Source organism: Fukomys damarensis, unplaced genomic scaffold, assembly GCF_012274545.1.
Source record: "Fukomys damarensis isolate Sample0158 unplaced genomic scaffold, DMR_v1.0_HiC HiC_scaffold_23, whole genome shotgun sequence".
NCBI classification, from domain to species: Eukaryota; Metazoa; Chordata; class Mammalia; order Rodentia; family Bathyergidae; genus Fukomys; species Fukomys damarensis.
In genome coordinates this window covers 49,686,316-49,707,333 of record NW_022900935.1, presented here as the reverse complement: position 1 = coordinate 49,707,333, position 21,018 = coordinate 49,686,316, and the positions used below count along the sequence as shown (strand labels likewise).

General features: G+C 42.2%; 1 protein-coding gene across 7 annotated transcripts in view; it reads left to right on the top strand.

The window, feature by feature from the left end:
- Strada (STE20 related adaptor alpha) overlaps positions 1-19,035 on the top strand; it is a 36,787-nt gene extending 17,752 nt beyond the window's left edge. For 3 of the 7 annotated variants that reach the window (XM_010616724.1, XM_010616722.1, XM_010616723.1), the window contains exons 3-13: positions 1,071-1,128; positions 3,300-3,328; positions 11,589-11,691; positions 12,545-12,666; positions 13,446-13,554; positions 13,661-13,784; positions 14,357-14,528; positions 15,072-15,176; positions 17,253-17,494; positions 17,784-17,826; positions 18,165-19,035. In XM_010616724.1, coding sequence (XP_010615026.1) covers positions 1,071-1,128; positions 3,300-3,328; positions 11,589-11,691; positions 12,545-12,666; positions 13,446-13,554; positions 13,661-13,784; positions 14,357-14,528; positions 15,072-15,176; positions 17,253-17,494; positions 17,784-17,826; positions 18,165-18,317 — 1,260 coding nt within the window. In that variant the 3' untranslated portion in view covers positions 18,318-19,035. The remainder of the gene's footprint in view (positions 1-1,070; positions 1,129-3,299; positions 3,329-11,588; positions 11,692-12,544; positions 12,667-13,445; positions 13,555-13,660; positions 13,785-14,356; positions 14,529-15,071; positions 15,177-17,252; positions 17,495-17,783; positions 17,827-18,164) is intronic. The other 4 variants (XM_010616728.2, XM_010616727.2, XM_010616726.1 and 1 more) reach the window with 2 other exon arrangements.
- The last annotated feature ends 1,983 nt before the right edge of the window (positions 19,036-21,018 follow it).

Here is a 21,018-nt window from a genome sequence, read left to right as displayed (position 1 = left end):
ATACTACCACTGAGCTAAATGCCCAGCTGCATATATATTGTATATTTTTTTTATTTGAAAGAAAATCATTATAGACTGGAAGAAAGTTGGTATAGAGAAGGATAGAATGATTGTTTAACTCCAATTCACAATCTGTGTTATGTAACTTAGTTCAGAATGTTAATCTTTATTATGTTTATGTGTGTAAGAATACTTACATTGTAAAGTCATTGTTAATGAAGAGGAAAAAATGAATCTCTCCTTAGCCTGAACTCAGTGGAAAGAATGCCTATGTGCCAACCTTTAGTACCAACCCTTAAGTGAAATATGGTCTTTTTTTTTTTTTTTGTACTGGAGATCAAACTTGGAACCTTGTGTTTGCAAAGCAGGCAGCAGAACCACTGAGCATGAAATATAGTCTTGATTCTATTACTTTTCTATTTTAACCTCACCTTATTCAGATAAAACCAGATCCTGATCAGTATGATAGAAATCTAATACTCCTTTGAAGTAGGCCAGTAAGGTGAACTGTTGATTGGTCCTGCTGGTTTGGTCCTCATGAACTTGGTAGGAAATGTAAGTGGTGATGCCTGTAGAAACTCTAGGCTCTAGGGGTAAAAGATATGCAGCTTGTTGTGTTTCCTTTTATAAACTAATTTAGGCATATGAAAAACTTTCATTGCTGTTTTCTGTATTTGGAATTCCAATACTACTTCAGATTTGCATTGATGATCCAAAGCATCTATTCTAGCTATAGAATGAGTCAGATGGAGCTAGTGGTAGTTTCATATATGGGAAAGACAAAAGCATTCTTCATTATTAGGGCCAATACTGATTATTTTCCCTTTATCAGAGTTAGGGTTTAGTCATCCTTCTGCCTAAGATTAGGGTTAAAGAGGAATAGAGAAAGGAATTAATCTATTGTTTGTGGTTGACTTCAATAGTTTTTTCAAAACTTTTCCATAGAAATGTATTCTGTCTATACTGCATGATTCTGCTTTTGTGGTTGTGGTTTTATTTGTTTGAGGCTGATAGCTAATTCGTTGTGTTTTGGAAGAAATACTAATTCTCTTTGGGGTTTTCCTCTTTAGCGGTGGGTCTCGGAAAAGTTCATTGTTGAGGGCTTAAGAGATTTGGAACTATTTGGAGGTAAGTACATTATGGCACTTAGCCACCATTTCAGGATATATATCACTACTCTTTTGTTGACTAAGTCATTTTATAGAAATTAGCAATTCTGAGAGCAAATATAAAACTGTAGTGGTTACATTTATTCCTGGCAGTTGTCTTTGACATATCCTGATTGTGAGAAAGTCAGCGTAGTATTTAATTAAAGGCATATATTTTTTTTCTAAGTATTTATCCATCTGAAATATGTGTTTATTTTGGTGTTACTGGGCTTCAACCCTAAAGGCTGCACACTGAACTACATCCCTAGCCTTTTTAAATTTTTTATTTGAGACTGGGTCTCACTAAGTTACTAAATTGCTCAATCTGGGCTCATAGTTGTGATGCTCCTGTCTCACCCACCCACCTACCCCTCACCTCCTGTGAGGATTACAGGCCTGCACTATTGTGCCCAGCTCAGTGTATGTGACTTGAATGATTGGGTTTCAAATTTGCTGTCTTAAGTGTAGGATCTTTGGCTATCTTTTTGGGCTTTTTTTGTTTATTTTTGTTTTTCTGACGTAGGATCTCACTGTGTAGTTCAGGTTGGCCTTGAATTAGGCAGCTTTCCAGCTAGCTGCCTCAGTTTCCCATGTGCTAGAATTACAGGCACGCACCACAGTGCCCAGCTTATCCTGGTTGTCTTTTGACAATGCCCTAGTGCAGTGCTGGCTTTTAGGGCTTTCAGTGATAACAAACAGCCAGCTGTGGCATCCATGCCATAGATTCACCAACACTGCCCTAGTGTGATCTGAACAGGATGAAGATACGTACATAGTTGTGCTATTTAGTTGCTTTATGAAATTTGTATTACTAAGTTTATACAACTTGGAATTTGCCTTCTACTCTGGAAAATTGAGTTAGGTTTTCTCTTGATCCATTCTTCTGGCTTCTTACTTTTGATAGACTGCTTTAAGCAACTGCTTCTGCTGTTTTGTTTATGTACCAGAGAACTCATATCCAAGGAGGAGGAAAATTCCTATACTGAAAAAATTGAGGCTAATTTGCTTTGCAGCCAGTCTCCTCTAGCAGTAGAGTTAGTTATTATATCTTATAAAAATTCATTCTCCTGATTAAACTTACTTGTCTGGTTTTGTGTAGTTTAAAATATTTCCTTTCCTTTCCTTTTACTCTTTCTCTTTTTTCTTTTTTTCTTTATTTTGTAGCACTGGGAATTTGAAGTCAAGGCCTTCACCCTGAACTACATTTCCAGCCCCTTTTTTTCATATTTATTTTTGAGATAGGGTCTCACTTAGTGTCCAACCTGGGCCTGAACTTGGAGCCCTCTTGCCTTAGGATCACATAGCTGCTATGATTATAGGCATGTGCCATCAAGCCCAGTTTTTATTTATTCATTTTTGTGGCTCTGGAGAGCAAACCCAGGGCTTCACATATGCTAGGCAAATGTTCTGCCCCTGAATGACACTCCCACCCCTACTTTAATGATTTTTATCACTTTTACGAAATGGGAAGGCCAAAAGCACATTCAAAATTTGCCTGATTCAAGAACAGAAAATTGTTTCCGTTATGCTATGATTTGTTCATTTTCACTATCAGTGGCAGAGTGCCATAAAGCCCTTACTTTGTGTTCAGAATATAGATACCTGATTTTGGAAAATCAAATTGGGTGATGATCTTTCATATATGTGTCTCTGTATTAAAACATTTTTTGCCAAAAAGGAAAACAAAAATAACAGCACTTTTTTAGTCCTTGTACTCCCTGGGAAATAGCCAACCATCTCCTATGACTTTAAAATTAATCTGGGGACTGGGAGTAGCTCTGTGGCAAAGTGCTCGCCTAGCATGTGTGCAGCAATGCAGAAAAGTGACATTTTATAAAACATGGCTCTGAAACATTGTGTTACCTTGAATAGTGGTTGAGTCATCTTCACTAAAGAATACCCTTAGAGTTGTAGCCTTGCCAGGTTTCAGGAGCATAGCTTTGTGTTTTAAACCCCACCTAGCTGCAGCATTTTCACTGTGGCTCTATGCATGTGTGTTTATATGTAGCACTGCAGCCACTTTTTTTTTCTGTAATGACTCTTTAAGTGGTTTCTATTAATAAATGTAGTCCAAAGTGCAGTAATTGCTGTTCTGAATGTGGGTGTGTCTTCTGCTAAACACAATGCCAACCATCAATTTCTCTACTCCAGAGCAGCCTCCGGGTGACACTCGGAGAAAAGTAAGTGACTCTCTAGGCTCTAGCAATATGGCTGTTGCATGGAGATGACTTCTTGTGCAAGTGTATGCGTGCTTGTTGGCTTATCATTTTATGTTTCTGCTTCTCTGTCATTGAGCTTTATTTATATTATAATTCTTTTACTTGTAGAGATTCAGGTTTCTCCCTGGAAAGGCTTTGATGTGTAGTTTAGAGTGAAAATATCTCAGATACTTTTTGTTTCTTCTGAGGATTAAGATCACCCCTCCTCTTCTTCCTAAATACACACCACCATCCCCCCACCAATAAGTTTCACCAATCTGGAATGTGATTTTCTTTTTTTAAATTAAATTAAACATTTATTTCTTCAAACATTTATCATTTCTTTGGTAAAAGATGACATTAACAACATAGAGCTGGTTTTAGTTATATAGAATGCTAATTATAAGCAGAAAAAGCATCAGATAAGTAACTGAAAATTCAATTTAATGAAATATAAATTTACCAGGAGATATATGGGAACATTTTATCTGGTAATTCTACACAGAAAAATACTTTTAAAGTATCTCCCATATTTTAAAAATGTAGATACTCAAATTCTCACTTAAACATCTAATCTCAGAGAGTAGTCTGATTACATTCTCTCTTTTTTTTTTTTTTTTTTTTTTTTTTGAGACAAGGTCTTGCTATGTAGTTTGGGATGGCCTTAAACTCACTATGTACTTCGAACTCACAGAGATCCTCCTGCTTCAGCCTCCCAAGTCCTGGGATTACACGCATGTGCCACCACACCCAGCTGAAATGTTGTCTTTTAGTGGCTAGTGGTTCTGATTTACCAATCCTGTCACTTTTCATAATCATAGATTTCAGTCCACAGAGAAAATATAGATCTCTATCTAGATCATTAGGCTTCAGTCTTCCATCTTAAAAACAAAATGTAAAATGTAAAAGTACAAAACAAAATTTACTTTTTCTATTGGCAAAGGCTGCAAGACTTGCTCTGCTTCCTCTTCTTCTGGTTTATTTTACCTCAGTAAATAGCACCAAAAAATGCACAGGATACCAAGTTATTTTGGAAAATGTTAATCAGTGTCTTACAAAGCAAGAAGGTAAGAATTCTTTTCTGTTTTGTTTTGAGACAGGGTCTCACTGTGTAGTTGAGACTAATCTTGAACTCACTATGTAGCCCAGGCTGGTCTCACACTCACAGCGATCCTCCTGCCTCAGCCTCCCCAGTGCTGGGATTACAGGCGTTTGCCACCACGCCCAGCAAGAATTTTTTCTGAGTAGACTTCTTTCTTGGGTTTAGAAGCATTTGCACCTTTTGCAGCAACCCCAGGGTTGACTGAAGGATAATGATATTGACTGCGAATTTCTTTTTGTGTAAAGCTTTGTCTGTGCTTATGTAGTCATAAGTACCTCTCTAAAAGATCCAAATATTGTGTACTCAGGAAACCAAAAAAGTTACCTATAGGATCAGTTAGATTTTTTTTTCTGAATACGATTCCAGTTATATGTAATTTTATATATTCACAGCTGTCAACATTCTACCAAAAGCTATCCTGTGTGAAACCTGTGGAAAGTTGGATGTATTTATTTGGTGACAGTCTCCAAATGTTGTCTTTGTATGCTTCACTGCATTTTTTGTTTTCTTTTTGTGGTGCTGGGGTAAATTTTGTTTTCAATTCTTTAAACAATAGTATTTTATGGTAATTTCTGGATGTCGATAGCTTATGTATTTTTTAAATGCTTCAAAGCAAATAAAATGCTTTTTATGGTATAGGAAGCTAAGAAAAACTGATAGAATTAGTTTCTTTCATTGAACATTTAAACATTGTACATTATGCTAACAAATTATAGCATGCTATGTTTAAACAGAATGTGCTAAATATTTCATCCTTTTCATATGAATTTAGGCCTTTTGTGAATCTGAAACGGTATAATGAACTAACCTCCCATTCTGGTTTTTTTGTTTTGGTACCAGGGATCGAACTCAGGACCTTGTACTTGCCAAGCAGGCAGAACCACTGAGCTAAAACCCTGGCCCATGACTTTCCATTCTTGTGTCAGATTTGGACTAGTCCTCTTCCTTTCAAAGCATTGCCTTTATTTCCTTGTTTGTTCGTTTACTTTCCTAAGTAAAGATTCTATATGACTTCAGACTTATAGAATAGCCACAAAGCAGAAAGCCTTCATTTTAGCATCATTTCCAGTGAGTTGGGGACAGAGTGGTAGAGGAGAAGTCACAACAATCACTAGACTAGTTCATTTTATGCCGTTCCAGATTGCCCATGAAATCATATTCCCAATTACCTAAAAGATTTTATTTTGTAAAACTAACACTTTTGATTAGTTTGCTCTATTAATAGTAGATATATTTGTCATGTTACTAAGAACATCAGTAGTTTAATGAACAATTCTCTCTCTAGGATCAACAAGATGATGCCTTAGTATAAAGCCTGGTAGACAGTATGTCTTTTTTTTTTTTTTTGAGGCAGGGTCTCACTATGTAGTTGAGACTGCCCTGGAACTTACTAGCCTAGGCTTGTCTCAGACTCACAGAAATCCTCCTGCCTCAGCCTCCTGAGTGCTGGGATTACAGGCATGTGCCACCACACCTGGTGACAGTATGTCTAATATGTGCTCCTAGCAAGGATGAAGAACATAGGTCATAAAAAAATAGTATCTATTTATATCTAGTTTTTCCCAAGTACTTATTGTCTAGAGTGTACATTATAAATATTTTGATCTCAAGACCCAATTGTCCTACATAGTCTCTTTTTCAAATTAGAGAAAGTTTAAAGAACTTGGGATAAGAGAAGAGAGATCCTTTAAAAAGTAGTTGCTTTCTGGGGCAGGGCATTTCGCTCAGTGATGCTGTGTTTGCCTTGTAAGTGCAAGGTCCTAAGTCCAATCCCCGTACCAAAAAAAAAAGTAGCTTTTTATTACGATTGTAGTGTTAATTGCTAAAAAGTTAGTACTTTCTTACTCTTATGTATAAGATCATGATCTCTAGATTGCCCCTTGTACCAGAAGTCTAGTGAATGTGTTTCATGAGTACTGGCATTTCCAGTATAGGCCATTATGTCTCCAAAGGAACCAGTATTCAATCTGCTCTTTTCTTTTTTTTTTTTGGTACTGGGGATTGAACTCAGGTCCTTGTGCTTGCAAGGCAGGACACTGAACCACTGAGCTAAATCCCCGGCCCAATCTGCTCTTTTCTTTAGCCCATGGAGATGACAAGGTCCTGGGCAGAAAACCTCTGCAATTCAAACTTTGCTCTAATGATCTTTGTTTTTTAAATATGTGTGGTTATTATTCTAGGTACTGGGTAATAAATACATCAGTGTACAAGACAGATAAAGTCTTGTGGAGCTTGCATTCTAGTGGAAGGGACAGGAAATAGATAAGCTAGCCTGATGACTACTGTGAAGAAAGTACATCAAGCTGCTATAATATAGTGACTAGGAGCTATTTTGCTAGAGAAAATCTTCTCTGAAGAGTTGACATTTAAGTTCAGATCTCAGTGCTGAGGAGAAGGCAGTAATAAGAAAATGGAAGGCAGGTGATGAATAGGACAGAGATGGAGAAGGGTAAGGGTGGACTACACCAGGGGTATTCCAAACAAAGAGTGACTAGTACAGGTTTTCTAAGGCTGGATCATGTTTGTTTGAGGAAAGTGTAGCTGGTTGGGGGCAAGGAGTAAGGTGAAGAGGTGAGAGGTAGAAGTCAAATCATGTGGACTGTCTTCAGCCAGAGTAGGGAGTTTGGGTCTGAAAGTAGCCCACTGAGCTTTGTGATATTGATTTTACTGAGAGCAAGAGTATGCAGTTGTTTTAGAGGTTGAGACGATAGGATGTTTAAAGACTAAAATAGCATCATAAATTCTAAACAGATTCACCATTCCAGAGCTTTTTGGACAGATTGCTACTCCATTTGTCTTACTGTATATCTCACATATGTGAGGTACCTAGCATGCAGTAACGAGTATCTTAAGATTGTTCTAGGGCCGGGGATTTAGCTCAGTGGTTCCACTGCCTGCCTCGCAAGCACAAGGACCCGAGTTCAATCCCCGGTACCAAAAAAAAAAAAAAAAAGATTATTCTAAAACAAGACAATTTCAAGAAGCTACTGTGACAAATGGTCATAGAGTTTGTTTTCAGAGATAAATACAAAAACATGAAGCTCCATTTGGTTTTTTGTTTGTTTGTTTGTTTCTAAGACAGGGCCTTGCTGTGTAGCCTCAAACTTGTGGTGAACCTCCTGCCTGTGACTCCCAAGTGCTGGGATTACAGGCATGTGCCACCATGCCCGGCTCCACCTATGTTTCTGTTTCCTTCACTCTGTGCCTTCTGTTTAAGTGGAAAATCACTAAAAAGTAGATAGTAATAAAGAGGAGAATAGAATTCATATATATTGAATACCTGTTACACAACAGGTAGTTCTAAAGTCTTTACATATTTTATATAATCTAATAATAGCCATAACAAGCCTGTGAGGTGGGAATTAGACCACTGCTGAGACTCCAAGAGATTAAAGCAATGATGGTGAACCTCTTAGAGCTTTCAGTGATATAAATAGCCCACTGTGGCGCTAGTGGCATAGGTTGACACCACTGGATTACAGTAACTTGCCTGGGGGTGCAGGCAGTGATAGACCCAAATTCACATTCTGCCTCTGGCCACTGAGCATCATGCCTTATGTTTTACTTAAACTACCCTTTTCCAAATTATATTTCCTAAAGTTTAATAGACATTAGACACAAAAGTTTCCTGGATAGGTATTGAGAAATGCTAGATTAAACAAAGCTGAACAAGTTTCTTTACTCCAGAACTTCCCAGTGCTTTGATGTGGGAGTATGCCTCATGATTCTCCATGACTGAGAGCATGTGCGTTTCCTAGCTTAATTGGATGTGGAAACTTTTCTCTTGTACCAAATACCAAGTTCAGTGTTCTGTGGGGCCTACTTTGGGAGAATCCTGCACTGAAAAGAACTAGCAAAATAGATCAAAGATAGTGTGTTAGTTACTTTTCTCTCATTGCTGAGTCAAAATACCCAGCACCCAAAGTTAAAGGGTGAAAGTTTTGGCTTACAGTTTATAGAAGTTTCAGTCCATAATCAGCAGGCTCCAAGGCAGGATGGCAGTGTGCAACAGTTTATGGCAGTGAAATATAGCAAAAGCAACAAGGGACTTTAACAGTGTCTTTCTGCTCCTTTTATCTTACTCAGACTACTGAGTTTAGGGCAGTAACAACCCATTCACTCACATGTAGTGGTTTAGTAATCACACGCCCTTAATCCCAGCATCACACATTCTACATTCACCCACCTGTGACCACATGAGGCTTTGTGGGGACATCTAGACCCAAATCATAACAGACAGGAAAAAGCATTCCACATTGAAGAAAACCCACTTGGCCAATGAATGTGTGAGAAAATGTTTACCTTCATCAGCAATCAGAGAACTGTACATCGGGCCCACAATGAGATTGGCAAAATAAATAAATAAATCTATCTATCTGCCAATACCAGCTATTGGGAGAAAGGTGGATTAACAAAAACACAATGTGTGTGTTTTTTTTAATCAAAAAAAGTTTCTTTTGGATACTGGGGATCGAACTTGGGCACTTGCACTTGTGAGGCAGGTGGCAGAACCTGCCAGATCCCCAGCCCACATGTATTTTGGTATAGCTGTTTTGGAAAACAGTTTGCATAGTCTCACAAAATTGATTGTTCTTGCACTCTGTGACCTACTAGTTCCATTCACTCCTACGTTTAAGCTTTAGTCAAGTGACATATTCAGACATGTTTATAGTAGCACAGTTCATCATAGCAGAATTGGAAAACAACTCAAAAAGCTCATCAGTATTAGAATGGATAAACTGAGGTATATTCATAAGAAAAAAAATTTTTTTTCCATACATGGATTGAACTCAGAACTCTGTGCTTGCCAGGCAGGAAAGGTATTTCACTGAGCTACATCCCTGGCCCAAGAGAGGAGTATTATTTAACAGTGAAAGTGTATGAACTACAGCCAAATACAATATGGATGAATCTTAGAAAGAGAAAAAGTAAAAAGTAGCAATGGACTTTGGTGATTGGGTTCGATTTTGCTTGACTAACTTCTTGGCATACCTCCGTTTGGGTTCTTTCCTCATAGTCAGTGTCAAGTATAGATCTATATTTGTTTTGTTTTTTTTTAATTGAGTTTATTGGTACAACCTAGGTATACAATACAGTTACAGTCATCATTGGGATTCTGTACCTTTACATAATAGGTCTTGATTCTCATTTTTTCCCCTTGTCCCTGCCCTCCCTTCACCCCCTCCTCCCCTCCCCATTTACAAACACTTTATTTCCATTTTTCAGTTTCTCATATTTTTTTCCTCTCCCTTATTACCTTTCCCCCACCCTTCCCACTTTCCCTACACCTTTAGCCCTTTACTTCCTATTTCACATTATTAATTATCTCATTAGGATTATATTGGGTTTTGAGGAGGTTATATTTTGTTTTGTTTTTTCGCTTTTAGATAAGGTCTCACTATGTAGTTCAGGCTGGCTTTGAACTCACTATATACCCCAGGTTGGCCTCGAACTCCAGGCCATCCTCCTGCCTCAGCTTCTGGAGCCCTGGGATTATAGGTGTGTATGCCACCATGTCCAGTTATGCAACGTCAAATACTTTGAAACCAGATGTGCTCAAAATGTCAATGGACAAGTATATTAATTTCCCTGGTGTTGGCCTAGGTATTATGTCATTTTTACTTTTGGCAAGTCATTTAATCCTTGGCCTTCATTTTTAAAAAATTTTTATTATTAAAAAACAGATATCTGTCCCAGCTACCTAACTGAGCTATGCATAAGATCAGCTGCACTATAAAAATGCTCTGAAAGTGTATTATGTTCAAATAACATATTGAGCGTGATCTTGTTTTGTTTAGTTTATGACAGGGTCTCACTATGTACTAAATTGCCCAGGCTGGGTTTGATTCTCTTGCTTCAGCCTCCCACAGTAATAGATTACAGGTATGCACCACCAAACCTGGTTTGACCATAATATTTATGGGCTCTTATGTAGCTAAGACCTGAAGGTTCTATCCTGGCCTGCAGCTCAGTGCACCACTCACTTAATGGTGTAAATGTGAGGGAATGACCAGCCTGGACTCTTGGTTTACTAGAGAGGGGTATTCTTTTGGCCACATTTTTTCCCCTTCCTTCCCTTTTCTTTTTCTCTTTCTTTTACAGTACTGGGGATTAAACCTAGGGCCTTTGCACTAAGCTATTACCCAGCCCTCTAAATATTTTATTTTATTTTACTAGAAATTGAGCCCAGTGCCTTTGCACTGAACTGCATCCCCATGTCTTTTTTAATTTTGAGATAGGATCTCATTAAATCACAGAGTTGCCCAGACTGGGATTGAATATGCAATTCTTCCTGCCTTAGCCTCCTGTAGGCTGCTGAACTACAGCTGTTTACCACCATGCCCAACTACTGGATACATTTTTCCTAGAGTAAGAGTTAGCATTTGACCTTTTGGGATCTTGCAGTCAGGACCTTAAAAATAGGATCCTAGGATCCTAATGAGATAATTAATAATGTGAAATAGGAAGTAAAGGGCTAAAGGTGTAGGGAAAGTGGGAAGGGTGGGGGAAAGGTAATAAGGGAGAGGAAAAAAATATGAGAAACTGAAAAAAATGGAAATAAAGTGTTTGTAAATGGGGAGGGGAGGAGGGGGTGAAGGGAAGGCAGGGACAAAGGGAAAAAATGAGAATCAAGACCTATTATGTAAAGGTACAGGATCCCAGTGATGAATGTAACTGTATTGTATACCTAGGTTGTACCAATAAACTCAATAAAAAGGAAAAAAAAAATAGGATCCTAATGTATCAGGAAATTAAAGGAACTCTTTACCTCTCTGTCTTCTTTCTCTTTTCTAAACATATCTTTCTCTAGATATCCTTTTCCCAAGTAAGAATTTCATAGATTTAAGCAAATGCGTTAATTGTTGGTAAGGACAAGCAGATTAGTAGCTGATGAACAGGTTTTTGTTGCCCTACTCCGTTTGCCAACACTTATTTGCTCTGACTTTGGTGCTGATTACTGCACTGAGCATCTAATGCTTTATTTCTCCTTACATAATAATGACACCATTTCTTTGTTACAGAGTCAGGATTTGTATGTTTATTTAGATATCAGTATCCTCATGGGTCTAAATTATCATATCCACCTCTATTCCCATTTTGCCCCACTTTCTCTATTAACCTATTTTTCTTTTTCTTTAGACAAATGAGGCAAGCTCAGAGTCGATAGCATCCTTCTCTAAACAAGAGATCATGAGTTGCTTCCTGCCAGAGGGAGGCTGTTATGAGCTACTCAGTGTTATAGGTAATGTATAGGAATTGTCATTGCTTTTCTGCTCACGGGACTGCTACAGCTTTCTTTGCTAGTTAATAGGTTTCATGGTTCTGAGCCGAGCATGGTGGCTCATGCCTGTAATCCCAGCACTCCGGAGGCTGAGGCAGGAGGATCACCTTGAGTTCGAGGCCAGCCTGGGCTGCATAGTGAGTTCAAGGTCAGCCTGTATAAAATGAGACTCTGTCTCAAAATAAAACAAAAACTGGCTTCTGTGAGTCTTCTTTGGGTTTCTGTTACCAGGTATTGGAAGAAATCAAGATTCCAGGAGAAAAGGTCTTTTGCAGTTTTTTTCTTCATGGCCATACACATCTTATGTCCTGGACTATAGCCAGGTAGAAAGGTTGGCTGAGAAAGAACTAAGAGGAGAAAGCCAAGAAATTTAACTTTTCTGTTGAAATTGAGTCCTTTTTCTTCCTTTGGTACCAGGGATCAAACTTGGATCCTTGCTCTTGCTAGGCAGGCGGTGGAACCACTGAGCTAAATCCCTGGCCCAGTCCCTTGCTGTTTTTAACTAATCTCTTTTCATGATCACTAACTGCAATCCTATTTTCTATACCTGATAGTATGTCCTCCCACTGGCTCATTCTGCTGCATATACTTTCAGTGGAATTTTTAAATTTCCTGTATATCTGTTTGAATGTGCTTCATGGATTCCATTTCTTTTCTATGCTGGGCATTCATGGTTTCCATCCTTTTTCTAAGCAGCTCCTCCTCTTTTTGTTTTTAATCAATATCTGAGCTAAATCCCAGCCCAAGTCCTTTTTCTTTAAGGAAGATAGAAACCTTGGCTATTGTCTTTCACAATGTCATTCTTTTCTCTTAGGCAAAGGATTTGAAGACCTGATGACAGTTAATCTAGCAAGGTACAAACCAACGGGAGAGTATGTGACAGTACGCAGGATTAACCTCGAGGCTTGTTCCAATGAGATGGTGACATTCTTGCAGGTAATAAAACACGAGTATGACACAGGAGGTGGGCTCTCGATTCCATAGTAATTGCAGTGCATCTCTTACCTCAGTCTTCTCAAGGTCCTGTTGAGAAACAGAAGTAGGCCAAGTGTTCAGAAGCCATGGAAGCTTTTAGTGGAGAACTTCAGGCATTTAGCACTAAGGACTGGACTGTAACTCTGCTTAACCCAATTTATATTTCCTTTTTCTTCTTCACATATTCCTTCCTGGCTCAAATATTCATTTATTATTCAGAGAGGCTAAGTGACTTAGCCTCAGTCCCACAATAGTAAGTGACAGAGGCACAAGTCAGAGCCAGGCAGTGTTGTTCCAGAGAGCTGCATGCCCTGCCACCGGGGCCAGCTTCTAGCTATTAGCATCCTGTTTGCCTGAGATTCCTTCCTATTCAGGAAGCAACTAATGGCTGTCTTGTTGCACCAGGTGAGGCCGCAGGGGCTAGATGGACTCTTCCATGGCTGATGTGGCTTGGTTTTAGGGCCCAGCTCAGCATATATTTAGTGTATTTGTTTGCAGCCCAGTCCGTTCTGCGTTTGCCATGTTTTCCTGAATTGATGCTCACTTTATGGTTTAAGCTGGCAAAGCAGGCCCTAGATTCTCCTATGTTGGAAGCACTTGTTAGGCTTCTCTCAGGCCCCTGAGAAGAGCACCCAGAAAGAACAAGGTCTTGTATTAATCATGCTGTCACATTCGTATTGAGCAGCATTCTTCAGTGCCCCCTCGATTCTGACTTCAGCTTGCTTTGCTCTTACTCTCAGGGGGAGCTTCATGTCTCTAAACTCTTCAACCATCCCAATATTGTGCCATATCGAGCCACCTTTATTGCAGACAATGAGCTGTGGGTTGTCACATCATTCATGGCATATGGTGAGTAGGAAAGGGTTCCTGGTAGAGAGAATTCTTAGGGCTCTATGGGCAGATTGTTTTCTTTCTTTCTGGTACCTTTGCTGTCTTCTCACAGTTCTTTCTTAAGGTTCTGCAAAGGATCTCATTGATGCGCACTTCATGGATGGCATGAATGAACTGGCGATTGCTTATATCCTGCAGGGGGTTCTAAAGGCCCTGGACTATATCCATCACATGGGTTATGTTCACAGGTAACATTCTTTTTATCTCACTGAAACATTTTAAAGGTTTAATACCTATAGGTAGCTAGTGTCCTATAGGTAGCTAAGTTCCCAGTACTGGGGTGAGGGTGGAGGCAGAGATCAGGGGAAACAGATAATTACACAGATGACTCTTACAAATGCAGTACGGAGTAAAAACAAGAATACCAAAAATACCCCCAAAATATAGCATAGAGTGAAAAAGGAAGAATAACTTGCATAACACAGAACCATTAGGTGAATTGAAAACATACACAAACAAAACAATGGTATTTAAAAAGAATTTCTACAAACAAGTGCGAATTAAAAGCCCTTTTAGGAAAAAGGGGAAAGAAAGGGTCTTGAACATAAAAGAACATAAGAAAAATTTTGATTTTTGTTATGTGTAAATGGACTCATGCTATTTTCTCTTTTCTGTATTTTGTATTTTTTCATAAAAATGTGTTTGTGTGTGTATAAATATATATATATCTGGGAGAGAACCAACCAGACAGAGGGTGTACAGACTGAAGATTTGTAATGTAAAGGGCTATTGCCCATGGCACCCTTTCTGCCTCCCGCAGGAGTGTCAAATCAAGCCACATTCTGATCTCTGTGGAAGGGAAGGTCTACCTGTCTGGTTTACGCAGCAACCTCAGCATGATCAGTCATGGGCAGCGGCAGCGTGTGGTCCACGATTTTCCCAAGTACAGCATTAAGGTTCTGCCTTGGCTCAGCCCGGAAGTCCTTCAGCAGGTTTGTGCACTGATCCTAAGGAGCTCCCATCAGTCCCACCAACTCATGATTTCCCAAAGAAGCCTGCAAAAATTTCCTGGGATAGGGAGGAGAGCTTCTGAGTGGAGTAAGAGGATCTGGAGGGAGGGGTCCCGGGTGAGCAGGTGTGCCAGGGAGCCCAATCAGCATGTGTATTACCTACCTACTACAGGTGGCTGTAGTTTCTACTTGCTGGGGTCCTAAACCACATTTGATGTTGTTTCAGCTCCCCTTCAGGGAACCTTCCTAGCTATGGAAGAGTGTTTTGGAACTGTTTGGTGCTCTCCAGATCCATATGCTGAGCAGGAGCACAGGTCCCAAGTACTTCCTCCTACTTACTACATAGCAAACCAAACATTTGTTTCTTGCAAAATAGCAGTTAATCTGCAGCAGTATAGGGAAGATCTAGTCAGCTATGGGATAGACATTCTTTGCTTTCTCAGTTTTTGATCCACCCTTTTTTTTTCTACACAAACACCAGGCTACAAGTAGAATCATCTGTGCCTTTCCCCCCCCCCAACTTAGAATCTTCAGGGCTATGATGCCAAGTCTGATATCTACAGTGTGGGAATCACAGCCTGTGAACTGGCCAATGGCCATGTCCCCTTTAAGGATATGCCTGCCACCCAGGTGAGCCTTCAACCCAGTACTTCCCTTCTTGCTTGCCTTTCCCAAATGTTTGTGCTTATCTGTCACACTCAGGGACCCTGACTAGGGTTTCTAAGATGAAGGACACAGACCTTTCCTTTAAGAAGAGCCACCCCTTTCCCCAGTGGGGTGGAGTGTATAATTCTGTTTCTTTCTCTATGTGAAATGCTGTGGTCATGGAGCCCAGCCCAGGCGGGGGAAAGCCCAAGGGCAATAGTGTAAATGGAAGCCCATATACCTTATTCTATTTAAAATATATAAATCAGGCCAACCAATTTTTGTAAATTTATAAAATATCTTCTGTCTTCCTACTTTGATAAAGAAGATTGGTTTCCAATTTAGAATTCTCAGACATCTCAGAGTTACATGTCATCATATTTTGGCCCATGCCTTTGGAAACTCCATTGTGCCAGTTTACCTTCTATTCAAGACCTGCCTGCCCTTTGGCTACCCCTCTGGCTTAGGGGTGCCCAGCCAGTGGCACAGTCTTCACTTAGTGGACCTACCCAGGGAGGAGGCTTGCCCAGGCTTCATTACATTCAGGAAGTAGATTTGGGGGTCATGTGGGAAAGGATTACTTGGGTCTCAGGTACGTGGAACCTAGTCTAGAACTGGGAAGGTTTGGGTACAGGGGCAGCTAAAGAATGGCCAGACTTGAGTTAAGCCTTAAAGGCAAAGAACATTTCACCATGTGAAGACGGGGGAACAGAAGTAGACTCTTTAGACCCAGAGTCAAGAAAGAACAGGATCTGGGGCACAGCATTGTAAATGGCTGAGGTACAGGTGCTTTAGCAGAGCATCTGGGTGATAAGGCTGGAGAAACAAGGGCACCTCAAGAAGAGTTTCATGTGCCATCTGAGGGCATTTGGCTCCTTTTCCAAAACAAAACAACATACATGGAGAATTGCTGAAGGACACAGCAGCAATAGCAACACACACACACACACACACACACACACACACACACACACACACACGTTTTTACAAAGATCATTGTAGTTGATGGATTAAATCTGGTAGACCAGTTATGATGGTATGGACATTTAGGTAAGGCATCAGGAAAGCTGAGAAATATAATTCAGTAACTGAAGGTTGCTCAGGAAAGAATTAAAAGGCTGTTTAGGTGCCTAGGGATATAGCTCTGACAACGTACTTGCTTAGCATGCAAGAGGACCTGGGTTAGATCCCCAGTTCCACCAAGAAATCAAAAACAAAATTTATTTTTGGTACAAGAGCTTCAGATCTAGAAGTAGCACAGACCAGAACTTTCTAAAGTGATGGAAATGTCTGTACCTGTGCCGTCCAGTATGGCAGCCGCTAGCTACCTTAGCATTTAAAATGTTTCAGTGAGAATGAAGGACTGAAACCAACCCCTTGAACTCAGGACCTTGTGCTTGCTAGTCAGGTGCAGAACCACTGAGCTACATCCCTGGCCCTTGAGGGACTGAATTTTAAACATGATTTACTTTAAATATAAAGAGCCACATATGCCAGTGGCTGCCATATTAGTACAACCCTAGAGATTTCTAGATTTTTGGCTTGGATAGCTCACTAGGTTCATGAAAATGCCCATGAAGACAGCAGTATTGAAAGTGGGGCTGTCTTTACATGTATGTTTCAAAACCCTGGGCACACTGTTCCTATGCAGCCTGCCTTTGTGACAATCCAGGATGCGGTGCTGTAGGTTCTCCATTGTGAACCCACTGGGCCTGCACAAGTATGGCAGCCTGGGCCTTAAGGTGACTGGACTGTTGACTCTACCCTAGGGTAAGGACTGAATGGGTAAAGGAATTTGATGCCTCATAAAGGGGGAGAGGAAATCGTTGGACCCTTCTTTTAGCCACAGTGAAGGGGTACTTCTTACAATCTCTCCTCTCCTCCTTTTTCCCTCTATTGGCCTATGTAGGGGGAAACTGCCAAGGCAATGGCCAGCATTCCTTTGGAAAAATTAGCCTTATTCTGTTTTCATCTTTCCTCCCAAAAGATCATGTTTAGGGACGACCATATTTGTAGAAAGTCTCTTTAGGTCTTTGAGGTCCCCCTGACTGTCTTCCCCAGATGCTGCTGGAGAAGTTGAATGGCACAGTGCCCTGCCTGTTGGACACTAGCACCATTCCTGTGGAGGAGCTGACCATGAGCCCCTCACGTTCAGCAGCCAACTCTGGCCTGGGTGAGAGCCTGGCCACTGGCATGCCCCGGTCTTCCAATGGTGACTCGCCTTCCCACCCCTACCACCGAACCTTCTCCCCACACTTCCACCATTTTGTGGAGCAGTGCCTTCAGCGCAACCCAGATGCAAGGTATCCTGCTGGCTTGGGGCTGGGCTTTGGGGAGTGGGAAGAGCAGAGGAAGCTCTAGAGTTGGGCCAGGGTTTGAGAGCATGTGCCTCTCAAAGGCTCTGTAAGGGATTGGGTTTCCAGGAGCAGAGTGGAGCTCTACAGCAAGAGGGATCATCAGCTCATGGGTTGGCTAAGAAGCCAGCATCATCGAGCTGAGGCAAGAAGTAGAGGGACTTGAAGAAGAGGTGTCATTGGCAGGATGTGGGAAGTGGGCACAGGGTGATGTGGATCTCTCCCCCTTTCTCTCCAGGCCAAGTGCCAGTGCCCTTCTGAGCCACTCCTTCTTCAGACAGGTACAAGAGCAGTCTCCCTTGGCATCCTGTTTCTTCTTCCCTATGGATCTAACTGCCTATAGTTCCCGTAGCTCTGTAGCTATGGGGTCTTTAGGTATTTTCTCTTCCTGTTTTTCAGTTAGAGAAACTAAGCCCCCAAAATGGTACTCATTGTTCTTAGCTGCAATAGCCCATTGGTCACCTAGGCCATGGTTTATGCATTAAAATCCAACACTCAGGCTGGGGATTTAGCTCAGTGGTTCCAGCGCTTGCCTCACAAGCACAAGGTCCCGAGTTCGATCCCTGGTACCAAAAAAAAAAAAAACAAAGACCCAACACAATTTTCTCTCTTCCCCCAGATCAAGCGACGTGCCTCAGAAGCTTTGCCTGAATTACTTCGTCCTGTCACCCCCATCACCAATTTTGAGGGTAGCCATTCTCAGGATCACAGTGGAATCTTTGGCCTGGTGACAAACTTGGAAGAGCTGGAGGTAGATGATTGGGAGTTCTGAGCCTCTGAAGACCAGGCACATTCTCCAGCCCAGGGAATGGGCTGGCACATTCCCGACCCTGGGGTGCAGAATGGGTAGCAAGGACATGCCAGCAGAGCTGGTTGCTGGCTGATGGGAAGGACGTTCTGGGAGCGATGTCTTCACTGCTCTGTGACTTTTAAGACACAAGGGACTCCCAGGATCAGGTGGGTTCAGAAAGCTGACATGCCCCATCCGCTGATGAGCTGAGGTGACCTCCTTGGAGGAAGGGATGCATCTCTGGCCCTGAGGTTGAAGTCTAAGCCCAAGGTTTGACTCATCAACGCATGGAATTGTCACCTTCTCTTACTACAGGTTGTTTTCCTGCCAGCTGAATTCCATTCTCTTCCTTTGTTCCCAGATCCTATAGGTCCATGCAGGGGCAAGTTCAAAGCAACCTGCCTGCCTCCCTTGCCTTCAGGCCTCTTCCTAATTGAAGGGAAAGGCATTTCTCTCTTTTAAGCTCCAGGTTAAAGCTGGGGCAGTCCATCCTTATCTTTCTTATTGCTGGGACCCTGGACATCTAAGCCCTTCCTGTAGCTCATCTGTGTAGCTTATCTCTTTCCCAAGAATCCATCACGCCTCCTGCCACCTGTCTTGGTGGGCCATAATATCTTGCCTTACCCGAGAGCTTCAGTCCTTATGCTGTTAGTTTCATTGTCAGAACAAATTAAAATGTGTAGAGAATCTGTTGGAGACTGACTTCGGTATGTGTTTCCATGTGCACAGATTGCAGACTGCTTCCTAGTGTTTATTTTCAAGGATGGCCACAAAGGCTTATACTTGTGTCATTGCACCCTGGGTTCTGCCGCCCACGAGTGGGCCCACAGGAAGCTCAGCAGTGACCTCTTTCGCTAGATAAGACATAACAGGTTTTTGGTCTTTTTGAGGCAGGATCTCACTTTGTAATTTAGGCTAGACCTGAATGCATTATGTAGCCTAGGCTGGCCTTGATCATGATGCTCCTCCTGCCTCAGCCTCCCAAGTACCCAGCAACAGTTTCTTTTACCTAATAAGTGATCTGTTCACACTACCTAAAATTTCAAAATGACTATTTATTTTTGCCTGTGGCCATCAAACTATTTGCAACTGGAAAGATTTGGGGGCCAAGACCAGCCACTCTCTATGAACACTTCCAGGAGACTAGGGGTCAGGGCAGAAGGTCTTCAACTTTGGCAGAAAAGGGTGGAGTTTTGTCATGTAACCTGACTAGGGGGAATCTCCTTACCAGTGGCACTGATACTCTAAGAGTAAGTAACCTTAGAACCAGAGCTGTCTACTCCCATCGTGGCTGGTAGCCAGTGAGTGGGAGCAAGGGGACAGCTCTAATGAGGGTCTCTCTGGTGCTTCACAGTCATGTGCCTATGTTTTGTGCATGCACAGCTCCAGCCAAGGCTCTCAGCCTTGGGAGTCCCTCAGGGCTTCACTGATTCTGGCACTTGAAATGTCAGATTAAGGAAGTGTCCCTCCCTCTTCCCTGAGGCTGCTCTGAGGCCATCACATGGCCTTGCCATTTCCTCAGAAATGTTACCACCAGTTTAAAGATGAAAAATTTAAAAATCTCTTCCTTCAAGCATTACAGGGGCTGAGGTGAAAGGAATGGCATCTCCACGATAGAGCAGGGGTAAGAGACCAGAAGGAATCAGAGTGCCCAGTTGTATCTGTTTCCAGCCAGCTTCCCACTCTTTTCCTTTTTATTTAAGGTGTTTACAGACAGGGGCTCAGGGTTGCTGCCTGGGCTCAAAGGATCCCCTTGCCGCAGTTTCCCAAGTACAGTAGCTTGGGACTGCAGGAGCGGGTCACCACACTAGCCTTAAGTTCCCTTTTCTTAACTGCACTTTATCAGTTTTCTTTCCTTCCCGGCTGCCCTTTTCCTCGCAGTCAGCTCATCCTCACACCAAAACTGCTGATTCTGAGGTAACCACCTGCAGCTTGGCCCACAGATGGTCCTGGGCGAAGCAGTGATCCGAGGTCTGGGAGCGTGTTGCTGGTGGCTGGTGGCTTCACCTTTCTTGCATCAAACTGCCCCTTGGAGAAGTGTGTCTCATCAGGGAGTCCTCAGGGACCCCATCTCCCCCAAGCGTGCGCCGTGCACACACACACATCCCTTCCTCTAGAGCAAACCAAAGGCTGACAGAGAAAAGTGAAGCTCAGCGTGGGTGCAGACAGCGAACCAGGGAAACAGCTGGGGCCTGGGCTGCCGGCTGCTCCCCAGCCAGGCAGGAGGTGTGGAGCTGTTCTGTTCCCTGACAAATGTGTGGGCCCGTTCTGGAGCTACCAGTTCTATTCCTGCCACAGCGTGGGAACTCTGAAGCTGTGCTTCCTCAACCTCCAGCCTGGCTTGGGGCAAAGCCTCAGGCTCTCGGCAGAGGACCGAGTTCAGGAGGCTGCCCCGAGTGCCCATCGCACAGCCGCGGCCCTTGTCAAGTCTTCACCTGAGACCTACCGGGCCGGGGGCGGCGGGGCACAGCTCTGCCGAGCTCTGTCCCTGGAACAAGTCACTTAGTCTTCAGGCCTAGACTCCCGTTCGTGGAGTGAGGTTTGCTGGCCGGGGGAGTGGCAAACCTTATCCTGAGGGTGTGTCCCAGGGCCATCGCTGGCAGCCCCGTAAAAGCCGGCCCTAAAGAGTTTGGACGTGGGGTCTAGAGACGCCCATTGGGGCGGTGATGCCGCTGGACCCCGT